Source organism: Xiphophorus maculatus, chromosome 18, assembly GCF_002775205.1.
Source record: "Xiphophorus maculatus strain JP 163 A chromosome 18, X_maculatus-5.0-male, whole genome shotgun sequence".
In the NCBI taxonomy this organism is placed as follows: Eukaryota; Metazoa; Chordata; class Actinopteri; order Cyprinodontiformes; family Poeciliidae; genus Xiphophorus; species Xiphophorus maculatus.
In genome coordinates, this window is record NC_036460.1 from 19,893,006 (window position 1) to 19,920,758 (window position 27,753).

Here is a 27,753-nt window from a genome sequence, read left to right on the forward strand (position 1 = left end):
GCAACATTTCCAGTTTTCTGAAACTTGCAAATAAGTTTTGCCACAGTGTCGTGTGTGATGCTCGTTCCATGTTTTCTGTTAAAGTTTCGTGGAACCATGGTGTCAGGATTTAACAAAAAGGACTATATACTGAAGGGTTTAGATAGCTTTTTAGTAATTTTATATTACCATGCAAACAGAATGTTATTATCGAACATACGTGCTTTAGTATATTTTTAAAAAGTAAATTAAGATCTAATGTAAGATTTGGTTTTATACGATACAGTGTTAATTTTTGCTCTATCACAGTAAAATGAACCTATGTTATTGTATACAAATTAGTTGATTCTAAAGTTTGGTGTCTCTTTTTATTTAAAAAATGCTCCAGTTTCCAAACAATGCTTTTTTTCTAAACAAAAAAAAAAAAGAAAAAAATCAAAACAAAGCAAATATGCCACTCCAAATATGGCGGACGCGCTAACGTGTCGTTTCTGCGAGGCAGGGAAGCCAAAGCGTACTTATCAGTGTGATTGAAACAGGAAGAGGTAAAACAGGAAGACAAACTTTACTCTATGAAGAAACTCCCCCTCAGTTGGCATTTTGACGATTTACTGGTAAGTCTCGTAGTTTTAAAAGCAAAATACAACCTGAATGCTGAATTTACTGCTAATCTTAACTTCTATTCATGGCGTAATTTCCTTGTTAACAGTAGCATTAGCCTAAGCAGTAAGTAGGTTGGATAGATTTGTGAGATACATGAAAACGTGGTTCCACAGCAAAAATTAGCTTGTTTTAAACACTTTGGAATCTGCTCGTATTTCATATGAAACCTTTTTTTTCTCATTTGTATTCGAAAGCAACACCTGCAAGTTAAAGTTCTGTGAATTGTAAACAGAGGATTTAGGTTCTATGTTCTGCAAAACTAGCTAAGAAGCACATTCTTTGTGCTCTAGCTCATGTCTGAGTTAAGAATGTGTTTATACGTGAAGCTGGTTAAACTTGTTTGCCAAGATTTCCTCTTAAGTTTACCTGTGTTTCATTATTTTCAGAATTAAAAGATGACTTTACAGTGGACTGCTGTGGCTCTCTTTCTCTATGCAGAGATTGCCGTCATTCTCATCCTCTGCATACCTTTCATTTCAGCCAGAAGGTAGGAATGGGACTACCTGGATGCGATATTTAATTTTTTATATGGCCCAAGTAGTGACATATTATTTTGAAGCACATATCTAATATTTCAGTTTAATTTTTTGAATAGCGCCAAAGAAATAGTTATGTGCTGATGGAAGTCATGGCTTTCACGCATCTCCATGCAAAACTTCTATTTTTTCAGTATAGAGTAAGACGAGAAATGCAGTGCATTGATATTAAGGACATGTACTTTTAATACTCCTTTCTTGGCCATCCTCAAAATAAGCTGAATTTCAGCTGAGTACTTTCCACCGTCTTAGACTTTTTTTGGTAACTGAGCATAATGTAACATCACTTTAAAAAACTTTGTGACAGATGTTGCAACATACAGGAATAGACTTAAGTTTTTAGACAATGTTTCTTTTTTTCCCTTTGCAGATGGCAGATTATTTTCCAGCTGAGAATTTGGAGCTGGATGGCCAGGTTCTGGAACAAAGTTTTCCTCACCATGATCATAGTCCTTATTGTTCTCTTTCTTGGTAAGAGTAAATGTCTCTGGTCCAGTCCATGCTACCAGCAACATTGGCCTTTATTACCTTCATATTGCACTCATAAACAAACAATCCCATACTCACATGTATTAAAGTATTTTGATGAAACATGGAAATAATCGTGAAATTTGGAAATTTCAGCTACTGTTTATTTTAACAATTTTTCTTGAAATGCATTAACAACACCAAGAAGTCAATGTTTTTCATGTATTTATCTTATTTGTTTTGGATTGTTTTTATCCTTGGGACAGATGTCCGATACAACAGAAATCCTTGGACTTTGATTCCAGAAAACATATTTAAGTTTCTCTCTAAATATCATGTACAGATTCTCAGTTCTTTTTGTTATTCTTTAGATGCCGTACGAGAGGTCAGAAAATACTCAAGTAAAGAAATTGGCACAGACGCTAAAGTGCAACCAAACATGTTTGACCACCTTCACATGAAGCTTTTCCGGGCTCAAAGGAACCTCTACATCTCTGGTTTCGCTGTCTTCCTCTGGCTGTGAGTTTCCAAATTAATTTACTGTAAACCCAATCCTTTGTTTAAAGCTGCAGTATGTAACTTTTATAAAAAAAATTTTTTTTACTTATTTGTTAACACTTTGTTCTGGCCATATAATATGATACTAAATAATCAATGAAAAAAGCAAACGCTCCCGGTCTGAAATAACCAATCAGAGCCGGGAGAAGGGTCTTAGCTCTGTCAATCATACAGTGCTGCCATGCTGTCCTTTCATTCTCTGTTGTTTTCAGGGTTATGAAGCGAGTGATCACTTTAATTAATCAGCTGGCGGACGTGTCGGGGACCACAGCTGCTCTGCAAATGCAGGCTGATGATGCTAATACAGCAGTGGAGAAGTACACAAAGGACAATGAGCAGCTGAAAAGGGTAGGCCTCCCTTATAAAAATAAAGATTTTTATTTCTTATTGTTTGCAATGTTTTTCCTTCTTTGTAGTGCCAATCTTTCTTTCTTTTTTTTTTTGTTCAGTTTGTTCACTCAGTTGTGTTTGAGTTTGATGTCTTTGTTTTTGTTAAAATAAGGTTTTCCTTTTATTTCAGACCCTGATGGAAGGAGTTGGTGATAAGGCAACAGCAGAGGGCATGGAGCTGTTGAGGGCGGAAGTGGGCAAACTGAAAGATGATCTGAAGTCCTCTGATGACGGTTAGTTTTCATATCATTTTCATGTTATTTGCATGTGTAGCAGCTATAAGCTACTTTTAAATGACTTGAATCAACCAGTCTGTTAGGTTGTAAAAAAAATATCTAATATCTTGACCTATTAATAAAATGCATTCAATCTAAGGAGTAAAATACACTTTTCCATTGAGTTTGTAACAATTGAACTTGTAAAGGAGAAGAGTAGATTGTTTTTTTAAAGAAAGATAATATGTTTTGGCTAAGCTAAGAATTCATTGTGGCTAATAAAATTTAACTGCTTAGCACAAATAACCAGGAGAACAAAGTCTAAAGGTTGTTACCGTAGTTTTTATACTCTTGATAAAGTAAGGTTCAGTATTGCCTTTAGAAGCAGGTGAATGCACAGATCTTGTTTTTATGTGTGATTGCATCTTTTGTAGCCTTGAAAAAGTCTCGGGCAGAGGCAGATGGGACTAAGAAGCAGATGGAGGGACTTGCCCGGGAGTATGAGAGACTGCTGAAGGAACATCAGGAGCTTCAGGTAATCCTTAACTTAGAAACAGCAGGACAATGCAAAAGGAGGGTTTACAGTTGTCACCACACAATACACAAATTTCTGCAACACACACTTAATCTAGCAAAAATGTTATCCTGTGAGGCACATCATAGGTTGTATTTCATCGTTAACCTGGTGCCAGTTTGCTATAAGTCATATAGTTTAGGTGTTTCTGGTGTAGATTAAGATAAAACATAAGAGATTTAATTCAAGTGCTTCATATGTTTAACTTTGAAGCTTTAATCTAATCTTATGTGGTATTGTAATGTTATTTTTCTTCTTTTTTTTTCCAGAATCGTCATGATGATGGGAACAAAAAAGACGACTAGCGGTGATGCTTAAACTTTCCCAAATCAGCAAGAAAGCCACTGCAAAATGTCACATCCATTTGATAAAGCAGAAGAGCAGACTTTGGACTGATAGTTGTGATGGTTTAAAATTTGGTGAATATTTTTTTGTAGTTAAATGATGGTCACTTTGTATTTCCACTCGCTGTAGCGTAACTGAAGGGATTTCTGAAATCAATCAGCAAACACTTTATGCAGGATAAGGTGATTATTTGATCACAGAGCATGTCACAAGTTAAATTAAAATCAAAATAGATCTTGTGCAAGCTGTTGATTCTAGTCCTTTAAACAAATTAGAATGATGACTGTGCTGAAAGCTAAAGACATCCAATGCTGCATTCAAAGGTTATAAGAAAATGCTTTTGTTTCAAACACGTTTTTATATTGCGATTGTATAATGCAGCTACCTCTTCTGCACCTCCATGTTAACGTAAAGCATGCACATGCGTCTTCGTAGGTAAAGCTTAAATGTAGGCTTTGGCTTAAATGAATCATCTTTACATTTCCAATGTTCTCTCTCATACAGCCATAATTCTGCCATGTAGTAGAATGTAAAAAAACACCATCCTTCTTAGCTTTCACCTATTATTGATAAATAAAGAGTATGAATGGATATAATTAAAATGTCAAAATAGATTTGTGTTTTTAAATGTGTTGCTTACCCTAATGGGTTCCTAGACTTCTATAGTTGTTGCACTGCATTTCACACTTATGGTTTACAAAACAGGAATGTTTGATTATTTTATTAAGCATCTTTCTGTTATTTTGGTTAACATATGTCACTGTGATTCCTCGTTCTCCATGCTAAAGAAGTTGAAGTAGTGATTCACAGCATGGCTTGCATGACCTATCCACGTTGTTTTCTTTTGAACAAAGACAACAGTTGAAGTGCCTTTTTAGCTGTGCTTTAATAAAAATAAAAAAAAAGGTTTGGTTATCCTGTGCTTTGTTTGGGTTCTTTCATGAATAAACACCACCAAAACCATGATGTGATATTTGATAATAAATGTTTATTTTTGATTGACATTTATGATATTCCTTCACATTTTACAAAAATAATCCAGGAAATTTATTTACAATCTGGTTACGTTAATGCAGCTGAATGCCTTTTATATATTATTGGTGTAATGTTTTTTTTCTTCCTGTGAGCGGCTCTCTCCGCGTCTGCCTTACTGAACCTGAACAACAAAACAAGCGACATGGACAAAAACACACTTTCAATAGAGACAATGGTAAAAACCTCTGAGATGAATCTTTTGAGACATCAATAAAAACCTTTAAATGATAATGAGATTGCGGGAGGCAGATTATGAACCATACTTCCAAATCCTTGAACTCGGTTGCTTTGTAATTTGTAAAAAAAAAATTACACTGTTACATTACAACCATAAAAACAACAAATCCAAACATTTTCCTTGCAAAGCACCACTGTAGCATTTGATTTGGTTATGATAATCACACCAAAGTTCCTCATTGTGCATAAAACACTTGAACACAGATCAAACCTGCCTACGGCCGTTATGATTTTCTCTCTCTCCAAGTGGGGCAAAAAAAATCCAGTTCCCACCGTTTTTCACAATTTAATTCTACAAGACTCCTGTTGCACGATTTATTAATGCGTTTTAATGTTAGTCCAAAACAACTATGACTGAAGAAAGGATGGAAAGACTGTGAGTCAAGAGCCCATTAACACTTAAAGCCAATCTGATGAAATTACACTGCTCTGTTTTAACTAATACTAAGTCTAAGTCTGAACAGTAGAAGCAGTGGCTTAAAATATTTTGATGCAGAGGGATACGACAGTATTTTTTATTACCAGTATTAAAACAGCAGCCTATAGTGAATGCATGTTTGTTAACAACTATACTTAGAAAAGAAATAAATCATTATGTAGAAGAAAGAGCTTCAAATTTGTTTCCATCCTTTGTAAACATATCTGGACTGCATTTGACATTTACGTTGTGATTCATGGGTGCCCACAAAGTGTATATATATGCAACAAAATTAAGAGACCACTGTATTGAACCCCATTGGAAACTTCATGGTTGTTCCACCAAATATGGACTTCTGAACTCTTCCTGAGTTAAAACATGAGTATTGTTGTTTCTAAATGAATATGAACTTGTTTTCTTTGCATTATTTGAGCTTTGAAAGCACTGATTTTGATCATTTCTCATTTTCTGCAAATAAATGCAAAATCTTTGCTTGGAATTTCAGAGACATGTTGTCAGAAGTTCATAGAATAAAAAAAACAATGTTCATTTTACTCAAATATATACCTATAAAAAGTAAAATCAGAGAAATTGATCATTTTAAGTGGTCTCTTAATTTTTTCCAGAACTATATACGTATATACTGTATATAGACATATATAAAATAAGTTTAGGTTACTGTTACACTTTAATCCCTGATTTTTAGTTTCTGACATGTCTTATAGAAGGTTACAATCATAAAGTTTGTATTTCTCAGATTTAGGACTAAAAAATAAACCAGACCTTTCCATTGTACTGGTATTATAGGTTTCATACTTTGAATTTACAAACTTAAGGCATGAAATTTAGGCGTTTTTCTATTATTATTATTTCTAATATAAAATGTTAGGTGCATTTTTGAGTATCATTAAAACATTTAAAATACAGTTTCTAATATTACTTTGAGAGACTCTCTAATTCGCAAAAATGGCTTCTGGCTATTGAGAACAAGCTTAATCTGGGAATGAAACCTGAGAGATCAGAATGATTCAGTGTTTTGGCACAAATTACCTCAATCTCACAGAAAAGTACAAAAAAACTACTAACCAACAGAGCATATTCAACAATCACTATAGATATAAATCATACAGAAATACTCCCTGTAGTTCCACTTCACATACTTTTACTTATCCACGTGCCTCAAAAACACTCAACACAGAGAATAGCAATAACCAACTGGTGCAACACTAATCATTAAAACACAATAATTAACACATTTTTTTCCTGAAAACTAGAAAGAGTTTGAGTGTGGTGTGTTTTCTTAAAAAAAATGTTTTGCAGAATTAGATAGTAGAGCACACTGAGGGGATTGTGCACATTCAAATCATAATCGCTTAAACTTTTTTGAGCAGATCATGTTGAAACATACATTTTAATTTGTAGAGGTTGTGAATTTCAAAGTTTTTTTTTTTTTTAAACTCCATAAGGACACAACACAGAAATACAATCAAATCAAACTTTGCAGGAGGGGGGCATTAAAGGCAAAGTCTATTTTAAACTACATTTAAAAATGTAAACACTTTTCTATGCAATTTTAAAGACCAGCAGCTTAAAAATTTCAATGGATAACTGTTCACATGCGAGTCAAGAGGACAGATGGCACACAGAGGTAACTGTTGAGTGAATGAGGCACATATTGTGTACTTAACATGACATCAACAGCCGCAAACCCTCAAAACGCCTCCCAAGAACCCGTCAAAACCTATAAATAAGAAAAAGAACACTTCTTTCTTTGAAAGCCTGCCGTGCCTCTCATTTCTAAGGCCACTTTACCTCCTTGGAGAACTCTTTCATTTAAAATAACTATCTACAGAGGCAGCTTAATAGATGCTGGTGTATAAAACAAACTGGAGTGTTGTAGCTAGCAGTGGCCATCGCTTCCTAGTCACGTTTCCAATCTGAGCCTTATATCCGGATTGTTTGAGAAGAACAGCAGAATGTACATTCCATGAATTTGTCAGGCGGGTTAAATTTCTGCCAGAGTCTCAACACCACACATTCAACGGTACAATTATAGATTTTATGGTCGACATGAGATAACAGAAATTGTGATTCCCTGCAAATCTTGTACGCATGTATGTATTTATATGTATAGGTATATGTGGTTGTGGGTATTCACGTGTGTGTGCATCACTGGGTACATACTTTGGATGTACTTTCTTATAAGACAGACACTTGGAGTCTTTTCTGTTTCTCAGCAGTCACAGCTGGGTGTGCCTGTCTGTGCTGTTGTCCGTCGTGTGCATGGCTTGATCAGAATTCAAAACCACAAACTCCTCTTTTCTGAGCACCTCCAGTTCGGTCCCGCCGTTCGTTAGGGCCCCGTGTAGGACGCTTTTTCTCTCCTCCTCCTTCAGCTGTCGGCTGAGCAGGATGAAGCCCGGGATGCAGATGATGAAGGAGACAGTCCGTAGGCTCAGAGTCAGGCCCAGGTAAGCTATCCTGAGGGGAATAAAGAAATGAGTGTTTTACTAAAATGGACCAAGGAGAAAGATGCCAGATTGTCATGATATCATGCATGTACATGATGCATCAGCAATATTTTAGAAGTTGTACAAAAAGACTATTTCAGGATGAAAAAAATATGAATGATTTTAAATATGTGGCTAAAACAAGATCTTACTGTGGAACGTGAACTGTGGGTGTAAATTATTTCATTTTAAGCTGAATGAACTGAAATTATTAATTTGTATGAAAAGTGAATGTGCACACCCACTACCTGTAGGCGGAGGTATTGTAGATTCTGCAAGCTCCGATGCCTCCGCATCTTTTCTGACCCCATTTTAGGCATGTGGTGTCTATAATTGCTCCAAAGTAGATGGGTGCTGGGATCCCTGCTGTGGAACCACAAGGCAATAAAAGGGGTTTAGAATGGTGCCCAAGAGAACTGAGGCAGAACTGTTCAGAATGGTTGAAGTTACTCCATAATTCAGACATTTACCTTTTATGGCATTGTAAGAAACAAGAATGAAAACCTCCTTAGGAAGGTAAGTTCACCTTAAAGTGAGTGACTTTACCACTTCTTCAAAGAAAACTTACCAAGTGTACGTGTTGCCAAAGCATGAAAACCAAGTGCCAGAGATTTCAATTGTGGTTTTATGCACCTGTGTAAAGAATAATTAAGTATCTTTTAGATATAGGGAAAAAAAAAACATTTCTAAGCAACAGAATATTTTTATCTTGAGTTCCAATCATTTCCTTTAATATGTTGACTGTACAAATTTGATTCAAACCAACAACCCACCAAGGTGGAGACTGCCCCCAGCAGGCATTAGCATCGCAATAAAAGCAGAAGATTTAAGTGCTTACTTGATGTGTGCTAACAACATACATAGCAGGAAAGAAATCAAGAATAGATGTAGAGAAATTAAAGAGAGTTTCTGCAAAGGATTCCAAGACCAGTTCTAGGCCACATGGAGGTGCTCAAGTCTGTTGAATTTCCTGCTCAATGTTCGTTTCAGTGTCATCCTAGTCAGTTACACTGCTTTTCCATTCTTCAGCCTTTATTTAAACAACAAAAAATTCCCTGTGATCAAAAATCTCTCGAACAAGAGTGTCCTGACAATCATACAGTTAAAATATTTACTTTTTTTTTTTTTAGAGTTGAGGACTGAACAATGTTTGGGTACAACACAACTTCTTCAATACAGTAAAAGAACCAGCTCTCCCATTATGCTTTGTGCATTTTATGACCATTTTCTATATTTTTAATTGCCAAAAGCTACTAATAGTAGCAATGCACTAAAGAAAAGGCATTTATATTTTAGAATTATCTGCAGATTGTATGAATTTATCTCAAACCTGACTGCTTTTCTTCCCCAGTCTTTGTCAATTTACTCTATAGTAGTTCTTCACAATTCAGTTCTCTTAATAATAATGTGCTTTTAAACTTGAAAATACTGTATGTTTCTATAGATATGTTTATGTCATTGTGGTAGTCATGTCAGCTAGAATTTGTCTTTTGTTGATGGTCTTGATGGTTTTGTATAAAAACAAAACATTAAACCTATTTGAATCTTTTCTGAGTGATTAAATACGGCAAATATAAACCTTTTTAAAACCCATATGAAGAAAAAAACACTGTCATTTTATTTTTCAAAAACAAAATGCATAATTTCCCTACAACCTTCATCTTACTGCTCCGATGTTAATAGAATGAAAAATATTGCTAATTAAATTAACTTGATAAAGTAATCCATATATGCGCTGACCATCTGACACATTAATGATAGGGTCTAGGTTGTAACTCACCCCAGTCTTCATAAATTCATAAGTTAAAGAATTAAATTTTAATAATTTATGTCATCCATCAAAATAGGTGAGACTATCCTTTATTTTTATGATTAAATAGTTAAATACAACACTTTGAATAACAATGCAAGCCCAAAGACAAAAGGCATGTTTGAACATTGTCTGTTCTCTCTTAGAGAAGTGATTATCTATGATTTTTATTACAAATAATTCAGATGATAATGATTCCCGTTTTCTTTTACAGAAAATCAGACTTAATAATGTTTACATATTAAATGAAAAGAGTTTTTAGTTGAAGGATTTGTGAGTTTTGACAATAACTTTGAAGACGGTTACTATGTAATGTATGATTGAATGATGTGCAACAAATGTAGACAATAGTGGTGTAATAGAGATTATGTTTAACTTTGGAGACAACAAGTACTGAGGTAGATCTAAAGGAAGTGGCGTTAGAGAGAACTAGCACAGAGAACAGCTAAACAGATGTGAGCCTGGTAACAGAGTTAACCATCGAAACACATCTGTATGTGGTAAAAGAAAAAGTGACTTTTTAAAGGTTGACTAATGTGCAAAATAACACCCCTGGGGCTGTGTACGAATCACTAAATTATATCTGGCTCACAGTCAAGACCAAGCAGTAAAATAGAGGGAGAACGAACATTAATGGGTCAAATCTGTGAATGCTAGTAAACTGCAGGAACACTCAGTCTGACTAATTCATGGGTGGAGCGGTGAGACACGCAGATGTAGGCAGCCAAAAGCCAGTTGAGTCTTCCTCATCCTCGATAAATCAGCAACATAGATTTTTTACAGATTCAGATCAGGATAAAACTTGGCAGCAGTACTAGTAATCGCAGAACCCGCTGGCTGGAGAGATGATTAGATGTTAACCTCTCAAAGTAGGGAGTTAGTTGGGTAGAGGCTTAGCTCTTCCGACAACGAAATCCCAACACTAGACAGAATCACTGTTTCTCTGCAGAGGGCAACCTAGGCTTTGGTCATATTTAATTAACAGAAATATATAAGGTGCATTTATGTTAAATCAAAACTCTCATCCTAACGGAACAGAAAAATATTGCTATCCCAGTTACTAACACTTCAAATATGACTGAATCATTTTTTTATTTATTTATGCTGAAGTCCAGATACTTCAGTGATGTTCATATTTAAAAATAGATTAAATGTGCAAAGAGACAAACAACATGAAGATGTTTTGCAAGTGAATGAAAGAACGATTACGAAAGTCCGTTATGAAGGTTGAATGAATAAAGCAGTTACTGGACACTGTGTACAGACTGGATGATTAAAATAATATTCTATTAGATTTAGATTATGCCACACCAGGCAGAAAGTAGCTCAGTACCTCAGTGGCTGCGGTTTGCTGCTTATTACATAACGTCATGACAAAGGCCAGATCTTCTCTGTTTCTTGGTGTGTATAATAAATAGAATGGAGTAAGACACAAATAACTGAATCACTGTTGCATGTACCGCAAAAAAACAGTGAGCCTTGAAGTGGAAGAATGGCACATTTTCTGTACGATAACTGAAAATGTAACGGTACAGTGTTTTCTGTACTAAAAATATAGAACTATCAGTATATGATGGTTTTTATGGTGTTTTTTTTTGTTTTGTTTTTTTTTTCTGCCAGTTGTTTGTTGATTCTTGCGTTGTGTGTGAATTGTGAGACAGTTATTTTTTGTTTTTGGGCATGTGCACCGACTGATGGCATCCTTTGAATTTCGTTGTCCTTGAGACAATGACAATAAAGATTTATCTTATCTTATCTTTACTTTAATCATATATTAATGTTTTATAACTCCTGGAAAGAAATATGAGATCACTACTCCTCAAAGGTGCTCAGTTAGGAGTTCTCTGATTAATATAGAAAAAAACAAACCACAGATAGGCTGTCGATGTTATAAAAAGCTGTGTGGTAATTTTTTGTTTTTCTTTTTCAAATCAAGTAGGCTACAGGAGAAAAATACGGAACTACTCAGTGCTTAAAGGTACAACAAAGAATCAAACAATTAACCCAGCAAAATTACAAACAGATCTTTTTTTTTGCACCTCCTCTGGCTTTCATGGTAGCTTGGGAACATTCAACATTTGTTGCCAAAATCCATGCCGACTTTCCTACTTCAAAAGCTGCGTTGTGGAGAACTTTTTCTTCTCCTCACTAATAGCACTCTTATTAGTGTGGCCATCTTTTGTGTCAATCAGCTCAATATAATAGCAACTTTAACAGCAAGCAGTACTTTTTACAAGAAATAGATTTGACATGCAGATATCTATCTGCAAAATACAAATTACTCTGATTCCATATTTATCTACTAACATTGTGTGGTTCTTTTTGCTTTCCACAATACGGGGTATTCTAATAACTTCTAATAACATTTTACGCTCACAACCACACATGTACTTGTGTGTGGTGTGTCGGCACAGTAATAAAAATAATAAATAAATAATTTGTATTTTCAGCAGACACTGGGCAACAGGCAGAATACACATACTCTTCCCTAAAGGCAATTTAACAAAATCAGAAAATCTAACAGTCGCGTATTTGGACTATAGGAAGAAGTCAGAGACAGAACCCACACCTGGATGGGAAGAACATGCGAAACCCCATGCAGAAAGGAGTCCAGATCGGATTTAATCCCAGAACATTCTTACTGCAAGTCAACCGTGCAACCAACTATAGCCACCACAATTAGTAAAAGTATGTCTTTTGCCATTGGACTATAAATTTAAAGCTGACCTGATGAGAAACATGTATCCTGGAGTCCCACCAAGCGAGATGATGAAGGAAGTTATGACAGAGAGAGCTAGGAAGTACGGAAACATCCTGTCGCAGTCCTCCTTGTTGAGGCACTGACCTGTTCCAGCCGTAAAGTTACCAGTCACACCGACACAGCTACAGTTAGAGAAGACCTGAAGAGACACACACACAGTCGCACATAAAGCAGGACAAACACATATGTATATACTGTATGTACATACTCTCAACAATACAGGCTAAATAAGAACATAGAGTACAAAGCACAGCTTTCTGTTATGTTCCTTTGAGAACCTATACTTGCAGATAGAGATAAGTAAAATGCACCTAAAGGTGCTTTACGTACAATACCACGTAAGTAGTGGGCAAACGTACTGTGTTTTTCCCCGAGCCTGTAGATGTATTGCAGCCAGCCAGACAAGGAGAGACATATGTGATGCCATTTTGTCCACAGACTGGGTCCCACTCACTCGATGAACAAAAGCAATCCGAGTTGCAGGGCATGAAAAGTGAGTGTTTGTCATAGGATACACTATCCACACTGGAAGACAGAGAACAGAAAGACAATGTTACAAACTAAACAGAAAAATTATTAAACAAGAATTTAACACAGATTTAATACTTGCCAAATCAATGACACCGATGGTACTAATCCATCAATGTCAGAGTTTTTCAGAATTGTGTGTGTTTCTCTGTGCATCTTGCATACATCAGTTGGGCTTAGCTCCAGCTGCTTTTGTTTGAGCTAAACTTTCAAAGCACACTCTGCAGATAAAGCATCAGTTTCACTGTCAGAAGACCCAGTTTACAAAAGCTTTCAAAGGCCAAAGTATTGTGACATTTTTGACCATTTTTTTTAGCTTTTCATTTTGTGTTATAGCACAAACACATTGCATGATGAGCAGCTCAAGAGACCACACCCAGTGGCCACTGCTGAGCCAATGGTTAGATAAAGTTATTGCAATTGTTGTTCCTATTAATTGATGAATTAACTCTATAAAGTATGACCCATTGTATTTTAAATGTAGGTGTTAATGGAACCATTTAACAGAAGTTTAATAATCAATGTGATTGCACATAGTTGTTTTGCCTAAATAAATCCAAGCCACACAAACTAGATTTTGGTAAAACCACAGATTCATATTTCACTTGAATGCTTTACCTACAACTAGGGCTAGAATTATTAGCCTCTGTAATGACACCTCTGTATATTTTTGTTGTTTTGATATAAAGTCCAACACTGATTGATTATTTAAGGCTGGTGTGAAAGTTCATTTCATGCTTAGGTGTGTTTTTAAAGACAAATTAATTGTCAGATTTACCTTGGAAGTAAAGAAAGCAGAGGAGGGCTTTTAATTTTGGCCATATCATTAAAATATATATTTTTAATTTTTTTACAATTCCATACATTAATAATATCCACCGACCAAACTTTGTGGAGATTTTCTCTTCCTTTTGGAGTATCTGTACTCCTTGTAAGTGCTTTATGAATATTTTTATTATTTTTATAATGGTAATTTCCATGGAAATATAGTGTTTTGTGTGAGTTCATCAGGGGAAAGTTTGGGGGCTGGGGGGTTTACTAATAATTCTGACCATTAGTTACTCCTCTTGGGATGTAGAGTATGTGCTGCCACAATTGAGACTTACTTGCTGTATGATACTGTCACTCCGGCTACTTTGGCGTTCTCACAGCTCATTGTGAAAAAGAACATTGACAGGACATATCCAATCAAGGAGGTGCAAAAAGCAAACTTTGCTGCTCCCATGATGTTCAGTTTCAGCCTCTTCATCAGCAGACCACCAGAAAACATCCCCAGTGCCACAGCAGGGATATTGATCACACCTGAAAATAATGATAAATTATTATTTCAATGTGAAATTTCAAAATAAGATTAAATCGTGATTTTTGACAGAAGTAAGCACAAGAACACAATTTATTTTTGAGGCACTTTTAGTAGAAAACTATGACTACCCAAGCAGCCATGAAAAATAACTTGAACTGCTTTTTATTTTATGCTCTGATACCTCCGTTTAACATGAGAGCAAAGAGACTGTCTTTGATCTGCTCACGTCATTAACTATGGTTACTGATTTTTGATTCTCTTTCATATGCATCCAGTTCGGGCAGTGCAGTCATCTCCCTTGATGAGACTAGATGAGCCCAGATATTTTCATTTTATTCTCTGAACTTCATTAAGTATTTCATTTCATGTGCAGAGCAGTTCTCATATTCACAAAGCTGGAACTGTAGTTGTCAGGGCCGCTGGTAGGATGAATTATAATACACAGCTAAGGTCAAAATAATGAATTCCTCTGACAAATTTAGGCTTGAAATCAGTTTCAGTCAACCAAAAACTTCGTTCATATCCTTCTTTGTTCTTTGTTCATATTGAAATTACAGCAATAAAACACTTATAATTAGTGACCAGCTTTTAACATGTTGTTGATGGTGTTGATGGTTGATGGGGAGAAGGTACCAAAAGAATCCAACAGTAATTGAGTGGCGCTTTTAAACAGAGGAATTTGATTATTGATAAGCAAGAGGTGGCAGACTGACAACCAGGTGCAAGTGAGAGAAGAGATCAGACAAGAAGGCTGAGGAAGGGAGAGAGAGAAATGGCATAAAGGAGCATGGAGGAAACACAGCTAGTACAATTCTAGTAGAGTAACTATGGCAACAGAAAACTAAGGAACAACACTAGAAAATCCGGAAAAAAAAAAAACCCCAAAAATGCAAGATCCTGGTGTGGAGGGGGCGTTGCCTTGGAAGAATGGGAAAGTAAAAAATAAGCAAAACCGAGAGTTCTGATAGAGACAGGTTATGATTACATAAAGGAAGTGGTTCTGAGGAACCCAACAAAGTAGGTGGATAGGCTACAAAGAAGCCTGGAGTCTGGAGGATTTCTATGAAGGTGCAGGAACCCGGAGGTCATTGAGGATGCCAGCATCAATGATGTAGAGGTTCTGGAGGCCAGCGGTACAGGAACTTGGAGCCTGGTGGCTGGTATTGCAGAGGGTCTACAGGAATAGGAAATTCGATGGCCGGCAGCAACAATAGTCAGGAGTCTTGAGACAACAGAAAACCTTGGAGCCCACAGATCAGCTGAATCTCTGGAGACTAACAGCTGAAAGACCTTTGAGGTAAACCAGATGACAGCAAAGTCCCCATGAGGATTCCTGGAGATGACAGCTTACTGGGACCCAAGCCAAGGCTCAGGAGCTGGGCAAGACGACCCACAAAGTAGCTCTGGTTCTGGAGAAGATGACCTATGCAGAAGCTCCGGGCATCCATGGAGAAGTTTTGGAGATGAAAATGACCCATGATGGAACTCTGCAGTGTGGTACCCAAGAGGAGGGTTCTGCAGGGACTGCTGGTTTTGCTGCAGCAGGAATAGAAACTGGTGCTGACACAGATGCGAGGCAGATTGGCAGGTGATGTAACCGAAGTGGATTGAAGTATATTTCAGCCAAGTCTATCTGACGGACCAGGTTGCACCTCTCATCCCCAACAGCTCCACAAAGCCCAAGGAGGATTAGTGAGGAGTCCAGTCATTAAGGGCTTAAAGGCAATCAACCGCCACGTTTAAGCGCCTGTCAGCTGAACAGTGCTTGGCCACAGTGTCAGTGTAAAGCCTATCAGTTGTTCCTAAATAATCCATTCCTGCAAAAATTAAATCTGCTGGTTCTTGTTAGCTGGTTTCTTCTGTGAAGATGTTTGGTTGTTGATGGGACTCAAATGTAGACAACAGAGGCGGTGAGTTGATAGCGAGAATGTAATGACAAAACGAAGACTTGCAGGAGAACACAGGGAGGGAGAGCAGGAACAAGCAGGAACCAGAATGCATCGAGTGGGTGAAGCTTTTAAGCACAACTTGATCTTTCCTTCTCAGTTATGTTTACCCAATTATAATCAACTAACAATGTTTTAGTACATACACCATACCCATGAGAAAATTAGCCTTGGAGGCAGACTGCCTGAAATGCTGCTCGATGTACTTGGGCTTGTACGTGACCATGCCAATGAGGGAGTTCAGCTGGATGACGACCACACACAAGTAGATCACATACACGGGGTGTCCAAGAAGAGTTCGCAGGGTTGGAAGAAAGTCTGTGAAGAAGCAGATCTAATAATAAACAGTACAGATACAATAGGCCTTCGCAGCGCTTTGCTGCTCGGGCCTAATTATTGACAAAAGTATATAATAGATAGATAAACAACAACATGGGAAAAACAGCTGATTGGAAAAGTTTAACATTTTCAGATGTTGGTAATAATAGCAAAACAATCTACCCATCATCACCTTTAGCCATTTCTACAAAACTGCTGTGTTCCTCTGCTTGATACTTGTACTTAGGATGGGGAGTGTCCTTGATGAAACTTGCTTCCTCCTGAGTGCCCATCTTTTGGACCCTAGAACCAGCTGTGGGCAGAGATCGGGGCAGAAACCAGAACGGGATGGCAGAGAGCAAAGTTATGACCCCAGCTATGAGGTAGCCCAGCCACCAGGCACCCACCCATCGGGCATCTGCTGGTGTAATGGTGATGGTGTCTATGTTGGAGAAACACAGCGTAAAAAGGCATACAAAGATATTAAATGATTTTAGCTTAACACATTTTAAGAACCTCACTGCGCAGGATTATGAATATTAAACAATAGGGTGTCCTGTGTTTAAAGGTTTAAACAACTTTCTGAAACCTGTTTAACTCTGAACCCCTTTGCACATCTTCACACACACAAAATCAAAACAGTTTTAAATCAAAAACATAATCCAACAACTTGTATAAAAAAACTTTCAGCAAAGACTAGTGGAAGTTTTCCTTTTCTATATGACTATCAGTTTTTGATAGTTTTTTTCATTTGCCCAGTCTTATTTACAATATTCATTTGGGTTTGCAGTAAAGATTCCAAGATTAATCTCTTTGAATGATTCTCTCTCAGTGCAGAATGATCCATTTGAAATTCTTTGAAAATTACCGATCACCCTTTCCCAGATTGACGGACAGCAATAGTTGCTTATCTAAAGTCACTTTTGATGTTTTTTCATAAGTTCTTTTTCGTAGGAGAATGCCAGACCATCTGTTGGTGACTTGAAGCTGAAATTAACATGGGTTTTGTAGCAGGACAATGATCCAAAACATAACAAAAAGCTCACCACTGAATGGCTGAAGAAAAACAAAATGAATCACTTGAATCACATGTGGAAAACTTTCCAGTGTGGCTGAATTACAACAATTCTGCAAAGATGAGAGTTCCAAAATTCCTCCACTGGGCAGGAAAAGACTTAGTGTCAGTTTTCATAAATGCTTGATTGCAGTTGTTGCTGCAAAAGATGGCCCAACCAGTTACTAGGTTTAGGAGGAAATCATCATTTCACAGAGTCATGTTGTTTTTTTCCCCCCTAACAATGAACAGCTATACTAAACAAACATGCAAAAAAAAAAAGAAAATCAGGAAAGGGGCAAACACTTTTTCATACCACTGCATTACTACAGCATATCATTACATATCGACACTGGCAACAGAAACATGTTTTGAAAAATATCTTAATTTTAATACGGAAAAAGTAAAGATCTTTGGAGTCATTATGTATCGTAGTAATTATGTTAGATTTCTGTCTCCAATGCTTAAGTAACCAAAAAATTACTTAAAGAGCTTAAACTCTTTGCAATGAATGCTTTGTAAGCACAAAACTCGTCTCATAATTCTGGATGTTATATTAAATTAAATGATACTGGTCGTCAGAAAAGCTTTTCAAAGCCTTTGCACTTAATACTCATCTTTTCATCTAAGCGTTACGTGAGTGCATATTGACCCTGAAAACTTAACTTCATGTCATTTTCAGTTTTCAGTAAGGGTTGTTTTTCTCAATTCAAATCCCTGTATTTTTTATTTAGCAAAACTTTTCTTCATTCAATAGACTTCCTCACATCTCAGTAAACAAATTATGCTTTGATTTTCAGAACAGTTTCATAAACATAGAGCTTTAGTCTTTTGGTCACATTGTAAACATTTTATTACAGTTTGAAGTGCTGACACTGACTTGACCAGGTTGTCTTTGTTGCTGACCGCACTCCATTCAAGAACCTTTACAGGATTAGGAGGAATCAGAAAATGCTGGGTTTTCTTCTTACCTCTGTTGCACCTGTCTTTCTACCCTCTTCAATCTGCCCCTCCCACTGCACTCTATTTGATTGTTGCCTGTCAGAGAGCTTTGTCCTCCAGGTAGCCTCCTTTATCAGCTGACTGGCATTGATTCTGTACACCTGTTCACAGTTCTGAATTGTGCATACTCCACTTACTGCTGGATTTGTTATCTATATGCATTGGTTTGATGGATGATAAGGTCTTTTTCACCTCACCAGTGATGGCCAACCATAATGATGCAACAAGGTCAGATATGCTAACAGCCGTCCAGCCCTCCATTGCCTAGACCAGTGGTTCTCAAACTTTTTTCAGTGATGTACCCCCTTAAAAATATATTTTTAGTCAAGTACCCCCTGACACGGGCAAAACATTTTTGGAATTAAAAAGGGGTACAGTGCTGTAAAATCACTGTCTGATTTATTAAAGCCAAATAACTTATATCAGTGAACCTGACAAATACATCCATATTGCAAACATTGCATGGTTAAACAAAAAAGAAAAACAGAAGACGGTGACCACCAGGAAGGTATAAAACCAGTCAAACCGTTTTATTTTAAAGGATATTGAAACTAAATACTGAATATAAAATTCAGTGCATGAACACACATTTATATTTTATCGAACTTTTTACAAAATAATTTTTCCCAAGACTTATTATGAGGAGCCTACTGATTTTTTAAAGATATTTTGAAAAGCTTCACGTACCCCCTGCAGTACCTCCACGTACCCCCAGGGGTACACGTACCCCGTTTGAGAACCACTGACCTAAACCCTCTAAGCCTTACAGAGCTACAGGAGTACCAGTCCCTATCTCCAGCAAGTGGCAAGGCACACCAGTATATCATATGATAATACACACACACGCGCCCCCGCCCACGCCTGCGCGCACACACACAAATGTCCACGCCTTTTTACTCAATTTAGGCAGATACATTTCTTTTTTTTACCCCTCCAGGGGGTCTTTTTGTGGGCTCTAGTGTCCCTTATATGACAGTAGGCTGACAGGAAACGGGGAAGGAGAGGGGGGAAGACATGCGGCAAATGTCGTTGGGTCCGGGAGTCGAACCCGCGACGGCGGCGTCGAGGACTCAAGGCCTCCAAATATGGGTCGCACTAACCACTACGCCACCACGGCACACCCCCTGGCAGATACATTTCTTTAACAGTTGTGCTTTTAGATTGTGGAAGTAAGCCAGAAAAAATCATACATGGAGAACATGCAAACTCCATGTTGCAAAAGACACCAGGCTGGGATTCGAATCCAGGACCTTGTTGCTACAAAGCAACAGTGCTAGCATGCAACCCATTCTAACTACATCGGGGAATAATTTCTCAGCATTCATGGCTCCATGTAAACATGTAAATGTGCATTTCTGACTTCCTATTCCATTCTACAAAGTGTTTTTCAATACAAGTTCTACCTTTGGCAAGGTCTTCTACAGACCTTTTAGTAAGAAAAAATACATTTCTGCCTCTCCTAAAAAAGACATGTCAAAGAATATCTTCAGAAAAAGGCCTAGCCTTTAGCAGGCTGCTACAATAGCAACATGACAAACTTGTTCCCAATAAGTGTGAGATGGCTTAACGTCAAATGGGCAAACAGTCTATTTAAAATGGCTTACAACTAAGAACAATTAAGAAGTGTGATTCTTATCATCAAACTGTCCACCCCTACTGCATTAAGCCATATTATTAAATTTATTGATGCTTTCATGAAACCCTCATTGAAGAAAACTGTAAAAACAATGTTAACAATACTGTTGTTCTTTTAGTCTAGTAAATCAATATTGGGAACATTATAAGACAATTTTCATAATAATAAATTATACAATAAATGCCTGTCCCTATTTTCATGTTGAGATGGAATGTTGCTCTGAGAGTTGTTTGTTATAACCTAACTCTGATTTAAACTTTAACCCTGACATGTCTGATTGTTACCAAATGTTTTCTAAAAAAACCTCTGAGACCTTCAAAGAACAGCTCTGTTTATACTCAATAAACTATACAGAGGTAGAATCTGTATTGAGCAAAGGGGCTGAATACAAACAAAGACAACACTTTTTATATTCTTTTGAAAAATAATGAAGAAAGATAAAATCATGTTTCTTCCCTTCTCCCACTCAACAAGGATGTACTTTGTGTTGGTCTATCACATAATGCCTACCTAAAATAAAGTCCTATTTGTGGCTGAAAAGTGAAAAAAGGCAAGGCATCTAAATACTTTTGAATGGTACTGTATCACCTGGTAAAGATTACTACACTCTGGATGATCTGAAAAAGTGCTTATACTCACCCATCTTCACAAACCCAATGTCCACGTAAATCTTGGCACACAGGGAGCCTAGCAGGTATCCAAACACGGGCCCGACAACTGAGATGGTCTGGACACAGCCTAGGTCATTAAAAAAATAGAACAACTCCTCATAACTGCACTGAACAGAGAAAAATGTTTGAACGGAAATGTTGTTTTTACACATATAAGCTTACTGCATATGTACAATAAGGTTAAACCCTTTTGTCCACTCCTAATTTGAGTGGAAAACATCTGCTGACTCAGGATGTTCTTTTTCAGTAATACGCATAATCTCCTGCCGTAGAACAAATGAGAGATTTATCGCTTTGCTCATTTTCTTGGAAATACAACAAAAACAACACTGTTGCACGTGGCAAAGCTTTCTGCAAACATGGTGTTTTTTTGGAGAAAAAGTTGCTGCGCTTCAAAGTGAACATTGTTCACTGTTAAAGCTGCCACACTTTAAGGATTTGTTTTGTTGTTGTTGCTTACCACAGAATAAATATAGATGTATTTAAAGCACTGAAAAAAATGTTTGTCCCAATAAGTATATAATGAAGCTTTTCTTACCAACGTAAAGTGCGGCATTCTCTTCTGTAGCAAAATCATCTATGTAAGAGATCCCCAAGGGCTGAACGGGTGTCTCCCCAATCCCCCGCAAGACATTCCCCAGGAGCACGTATATCCACATTGATAAGTTGGACTCGCCTTCGCAGCCTGGAGTGAGATATATCTAAATTATAATATAGCCTTTGTGTGCTTTGCTTGTGTTTTTTTGTAAACCCACCTGTGGATGGCACTTGAGGTGAAATACCAGGTTGGTCTCCCGCTGAATCTCCCTGACAGGGAGACGAGTTGTGCGTCGAGTTCATCATCCATCTCACTGACGTTTCAAACTCATAGCTGGGCACAAATATATCAAGATAACAAGATATAGGCAGGTCAAGGGCAATGATTAATAGACTGATTAAGATTTAAAATATTTTTTTATTTATTTTATCAGCATGTTTCTTATCATTGAAAATAACATTAACAGTTTTTTTTGAGAGATCCAGCCGGATTCCAGCTTTTAATCCAACAGAGAATCTGTGGAGGGAACTAAAGAGTAGGCTGATGGTAAAACCTCCTAACATCAAAAACCTGGAGTTCATCTTCAAAGATAATTTGTCAACATACCAGAGAAACAAGCATTTATGTTAAGGGTTTGATTGCTGTAATGTCAATAGATATGTGTTCAATAATTATTGAGAAGGCCACTAATAAATTTTAATGCCCTGTTTTTTAACATGATATAAATTAAAACGGATAAATTACTTTTTTGGGAATAATTTTCTGTTTTATATTGTTTTATTTTACGTCTCAGAAACCAACTCCTTGGTTGAATGGAATTAATTCACCAATTTTTGTCAAAGCTTGTTTATTCTAGCCAAGTCCCTGGGGGGACTATATCCAGTGGTTAAATAAAAATAAAAATAAATAGAACAGAATAACTGTGCAATCATCATGTCTCCCACATTATGAACTTCACACACATTGCTGCAAGTTTTTTAATAAAAGTAATCCACAAATTTTGCATGAATAATTAAAAGATGACCTTGTTATTTATTTCAACTTCTGCTAAACATGAATGGCTAAGAAATTTTGATTTTTTCTGGTTTTGTTTGGATATCTTTTTTTTTCCTTCTTGTTTACCATTCATAAAAAAAACAAAAAAAACCTTTTTTTTATTTTTAATTGAAAAAATTTAAATGCAACTATTTTGTGACTTTAGACAAGTTATAATTAATAATAAATAATAATATAACAGAAGTGCTTAAACGTATTATGTACTGCAGCTTTTTAATGGAAATGAAGTACTAACATCCAAGTTATGAGTTACAAAGTATTAATGCCAACAAGAAAGTGCTCCTTTGGTAGTTTTCTGCCAAACTTTAGTATTTGTGTCACGTCAGATTTGCATATTTGTACATTTGCATATTATGCTACACTTGATCAGCTCAGATGCAAAGAGCTGGTGAGATTTACTTGGCTGCCAGCTGATTATCACTCTTTTATAAACTAACAAGCCAGAGGAAATGACAGAAACAACTGTAAAAACAAGAACTTCCCCACCAATAGAATAACAAGGTGAGAAGGTTGTGGATTTCTGCATTCACATCTGACAAAGAATAATAAAAGTTTCTTTACTTACCGTCCAATGATGAAGTGGGGCAGAGCAATGATGAAGGTCCCAAAAGACATCAATAAGCATCCCAAAGATATTATCTTTGGTCTATGAAGCTTCGCCCCGAAGTAACTGACAAAAGCTATCACCAGCAGATTACCTGTGGAGATTAAACCAGTATCACCATTTAAAAATGTTCATGCTGGGTGGCAATAGCACAAATACAGCAAGAGTGAACAGTAAATGGTCACTACAGTAAATGGTCACTGTACGCATACATACAGTGCAGCAGATACAAACATGTTCAAAGAATAGATCGGGCTGCCCTCAGGTAAATTAATATTTTAGCTACATATTTTCAAACCTTCTTTTTGATGTTTGGACATTCCCATGTTTCTACACTGAGACAATCCCACAGAAACTCAGAACACACACATACTGTAGTTGTGCTGTGTTTCATAGTTGCTGTGAGGAATTTACCCCCAACCGGTTCTGTTTTTTGTACCTCCTATATTCTAATTTATCTGGTAAATGTATTGCTTTTGTTTGGAGGAAGTAACTTGCTTTATTTAACATTTTGTTTTAATCATTCTCTTCTCTCTGAGGTCACCTGGTCATGTGTTGCCATGGAAGTGGGCCCATGAGCAGTGCTGATGAGGACCTGGTGTTTTCAATCAGCCTCATTGGGAAAATCCATTGTTTGAGAGGGAGGGGAGATGTGTTTTTGGATTTTGTTTGGGCCCAGACTGTTTTTGTGAGTTGTGAAGTTGTTAGATAGTTGTAATTATGTAAATATTTTCTAGGAATATAGTTTAGCACAAATGTTTTTTCTATATGGAAATGTAATGTTGTCTCCACCCCTTAATTAGTCCTGGTAGGAGCCAATGCTTTAAAAGCCAGGTGGTTTAGATCAGAGAGAGACTCTCCCTCCTGTTGTTTGAATGCATGTTATGCTGTGAACTGGAATGAAATGTTTGAAGAACTGCATAAAGAAAAAAATTCAGAGCGCCACAATTTCTGGATTCTGTCTGATTTTTCATCGCAAACCTACAGTTGCTTTAGCACCTTTGAGTTTTCTTACTTTTTCTGAGAGTATTGCCTCCACCTCTGTCTGACATCCCTTCCTTTTTTCTTGTAAGCAGCAGGTTGTATCTTACTTTGTGTATCAGTTGTGCAGATCATTTGAGCAGATCACCAAAACTCAGGGGATTTGACATAAAATATAATGCTTGTATGTTATCAATAGTTATGATTAAAACAATTTTCAGAACTGAAATAGGCAAATTTTATCAGATTTGTGTCCATCTTCACATTTTTACACAATAGTGTGGTTAACAATTTTTTTTTGTTTGGAAATATTTCAAACTGAAATGACAGATGACTGAGAAGCCAGTACTGAGCCAAGTTGGCATTAAAAACAAAAAGCTCAGAACTGAGGAGTTTCATAGTGGCTCTAAATATTTGTCCTGGAGATAAGAACTGGATTAATGCAAAACAAGAGTGGATTTACTTGCCAAACAGCCATTCATACACATCCCAAAGGCATTAAATTGTGTAATATATATGTAGTAGGTTGGCTGTTAGGCATATTTTTCAAACTGACAGCAACTTTATGTTGATGATTTGGGAAGACGTTCTCGTTCTCACAAGTGATGTCTTAAATCTATAAATAGTTTTAGAAAATCAAAAGCAGACATCAAAGTTTTATCATTTTAAAATTCACTCTGTCTAGGTTTTCTGACATGTAAGCTCCCTGTGGTAAATGATAGAAAGGTAGTGTAGAAAGATAAACTTCCATCACACAATCTAACCCATTTAGACAGCATTATATTCCTACAACATTTCTATCAGTGATGCATGTGTTTAGAAGTTCAGGGCATTAGGAACCTTAAAATCCTGGGGAATATACAATTTGATTTAGGAAAATATTAAGTCAAAAATTACATGTAAAAAGTCACATTTTTTGTTAACTATAAAAAATAAACTTGTTACTTGAGCTCATGTGGCAGATGCAATTAGTGTCACGATTGTAATTTCTCATTACGAATCTTCACTCTGTCTCCAAAAGCATTCCTGGTTTTGGCTCGCTGTTTGATTCACCTCTAGTCTTTCTTAAGATTTTCTTTCCGTTTCTCTTCTGCCTGCCCTGCTCTGCCTCCATGTTGCCATGGCAATAATCCTATGGAAAAAGCTTGTTGCCTAGGCCACATGAGAAGTTGTTTTCACGAGAGACGGAGCGATGGAGGTAAAGGGAATAGAGACATTCAGCTACGAGTTAATCTGATGTGCTATCATCAACCTTTTCTTTTGCAGATGAGCATAGAGGGAAAAAGTACCACTTTCCATGCCTGTAGTGCTACTAGAGCTCTAGATTGTTATGTTAGAGCCATTGATAGATGACTAATCTTCCTTGACCCAGATTTTGACTCCCCACCATAATAAGAATATGATTTCTGAGAAACAAAATAACACAATGGTAAAACCTCTCACAATCATGTTAAAGTGTAAACAGGATAAGTTTGCACAAGACTATATTACAGACTGGATTAACTTTAGCAGTGAACGGGTAAGGAAACAGAAAATGGGCCTTGGGTTCACAAAGTCGTTGCTGTTTCAGTTTACACAAAACTTGATACAAAAGTGCATAACGTTCTAATTAATTTTATTTTCAACAGATGACAAAAATAGGATATGCAGATTCTAAAGGATATAAAGGCATGTCATTTTTTCTTTCCTTTTTAAAATGACAACAAAAATCAAAATATGACAACTTCTCCCATAAGATTGCTCCACTTAATAAAGGGAAAGAAGCAATATGGAGCAATATGTTTGTATAGTAAAAAGTCATTAGACAGACACAATACAATGTTATTCTAGTGATCAAGAATAAATTTTCTAAGACAAATTTAAGTGGTCTACTTTATACCTTCTAAACTATGTTTTGTCATAAGAACATTTTATAATTGTATTTCTCAAGACTCAGTATCTGCCACATTTTTTTCAGTTTGCATGTAAAACAATTGTATTATATTTGTGTCCTAGTACATTTTTCCGTTGAATGCCAATGACATGGCTAATATATCTGGTGGGAAGATTGCTTCGGTTTCATCACAATTGTCTCGGCACTTAGAGTTTGCTGTAGCAAGGCTTGAAATTTCCTGTCTTATTTTGAATGGTTAAAAAAACTAAGTTAGCTTTTACTGCTGTAACTGAGTTACAGCATTGATTTAAATCCAAAGATTAAAAGGCAAATTGTCAAACAAGTATGAACAGGTGGCGGCGTGCTGTGCAGAGCTAGAGCGAGCGCCTCACATAAACAAGCCATAAGTCTTCAACAAGCCATTGGGAGTTCGATTCAGGACCCTGAGGCCTTTGCTTTGTGTCTCCCCCTTCTTTTTCTGTCCATTCCCTGATTAGTAATGCAAATAAATTCACTCCTGTCTCAAAAAACCTTAAAAAAAGATTTGTTGGCGTCAACTTGGATTCTTAGAAAATTTGACACGTGCATACAAATTTAGGACTTAAGTTAATATGAAAATTAGATTTCAATCTGGAGAGACTCAGACGGAGATAAGAAGACAATTAGAAGAGTTTATTGACAAACAGAATTTAAAGTCTTTGGCGCTCGGGCTCCGGCTGGGGATAACGGTTATCGCAGCGTTAGCGATAGGCTTCGGATGAGCATCCCCGATGCTGTTAGGAACGTCATCCCCCAGGGCCCGGCACTGGTGGTGGAGGTTGAAGAAGGGTGCGGGCCTCAGGACCGGGCGAATGGAGGAGAAGGGGTGGTGGTGGGTTGAGCTCGGCTGGAGAGCGAAGGACGCCATGAATGAAGGTCTTTATCAGCTGGGACTTGGTCGATGATTGGACGTGACGTGGCTTGGTCCGGCGTTGATAGGTCGACGATTGTGGGCAGGTCGCTTCAATTAACGGGTCCCAGTGGGGATAAAAGAGTCTTCCAGTTTGAATTTGCGCCTAGGCTTCATTTGGTATAATTCTGTCAAATTAAAACTGAAGTAGTTTCTTAAGAATGACCACATATGTAGTGATGAATGATAGCCACAATTTTTCTTTTGATAGTCACACTGAAAAGTGTGTATTGAATGGTCTGGTCTGGTTCTACACTGTGTTGTGTTTTTATTCTATTTTTGATTTGCATTTCAAACCTTCACTGTCTAACAAAACTCCATCTAGGCACAGGCATTGCATGTCAGTACAAGCTGTACATTTTTAAGTGGTTGGTGTTTGTTTATACTTGACACTTATGCCTATAAAAATAAACTAACAAAGAGCCCTAAAAATGCTGTTATTTCCAACTTTTTTTATATCTTTGCAAAGCTTTCAAACTGGAATTTTTCTTGAGTTTGCCCTCAAAGCTTCAAAACCCGTCATAACCTGGTTCCTTGGGGATCAGTCCAGTTCAAGCTGGATTGTCAGTGCATTACAACAGAGTTTCAAAATCACATCTCTGAGTGGCATTTTCTTGTTGTGAAAGTCATTGAACATTTACCAAAACATAATCCATCTGTGATACGTTCAAACAGGCCAACAATTTAGACAATCTTATCTATTTCCATGTGTTTGTACCTCTATTTTGGCCCTGAATAGATGTGATGTTTATTTGAAAACCCCCCGCTGATGTTCTCACTGCAGTGAAATGATAA

At 36.9% G+C, this 27,753-nt stretch overlaps 2 protein-coding genes across 3 annotated transcripts in view; one reads left to right on the forward strand and one right to left on the reverse strand.

The window, feature by feature from the left end:
* The first annotated feature begins 508 nt into the window (after positions 1-508).
* Positions 509-4,635, forward strand: bcap29 (B cell receptor associated protein 29). The gene is made up of 8 exons (XM_005801035.3): positions 509-593; positions 1,029-1,129; positions 1,549-1,649; positions 2,018-2,165; positions 2,417-2,552; positions 2,725-2,827; positions 3,244-3,344; positions 3,653-4,635. The coding sequence occupies exons 2-8, from the start codon at positions 1,038-1,040 to the stop codon at positions 3,686-3,688; spliced, it is 717 nt and encodes a 238-aa protein (XP_005801092.1). The 5' UTR covers positions 509-593; positions 1,029-1,037; the 3' UTR covers positions 3,689-4,635.
* A 1,369-nt stretch (positions 4,636-6,004) lies between these two features.
* Positions 6,005-27,753, reverse strand: part of LOC102223634 (solute carrier organic anion transporter family member 1C1-like) — a 34,534-nt gene continuing 12,785 nt past the window's right edge. The window contains exons 4-15 of one of the 2 annotated variants that reach the window (XM_023351786.1): positions 23,117-23,249; positions 21,713-21,828; positions 21,496-21,642; positions 20,926-21,024; positions 16,788-16,907; positions 16,430-16,594; positions 14,134-14,329; positions 12,859-13,024; positions 12,466-12,638; positions 8,497-8,561; positions 8,177-8,294; positions 6,005-7,899 (exon numbers count right to left, since the gene is read on the reverse strand). In XM_023351786.1, coding sequence (XP_023207554.1) covers positions 7,659-7,899; positions 8,177-8,294; positions 8,497-8,561; positions 12,466-12,638; positions 12,859-13,024; positions 14,134-14,329; positions 16,430-16,594; positions 16,788-16,907; positions 20,926-21,024; positions 21,496-21,642; positions 21,713-21,828; positions 23,117-23,249 — 1,739 coding nt within the window. In that variant the 3' untranslated portion in view covers positions 6,005-7,658. Of the gene's footprint in view, positions 7,900-8,176; positions 8,295-8,496; positions 8,562-12,465; positions 12,639-12,858; positions 13,025-14,133; positions 14,330-16,429; positions 16,595-16,787; positions 17,037-20,925; positions 21,025-21,495; positions 21,643-21,712; positions 21,829-23,116; positions 23,250-27,753 lie in introns of both variants that reach the window. The other variant, XM_005801036.2, reaches the window with a different exon arrangement.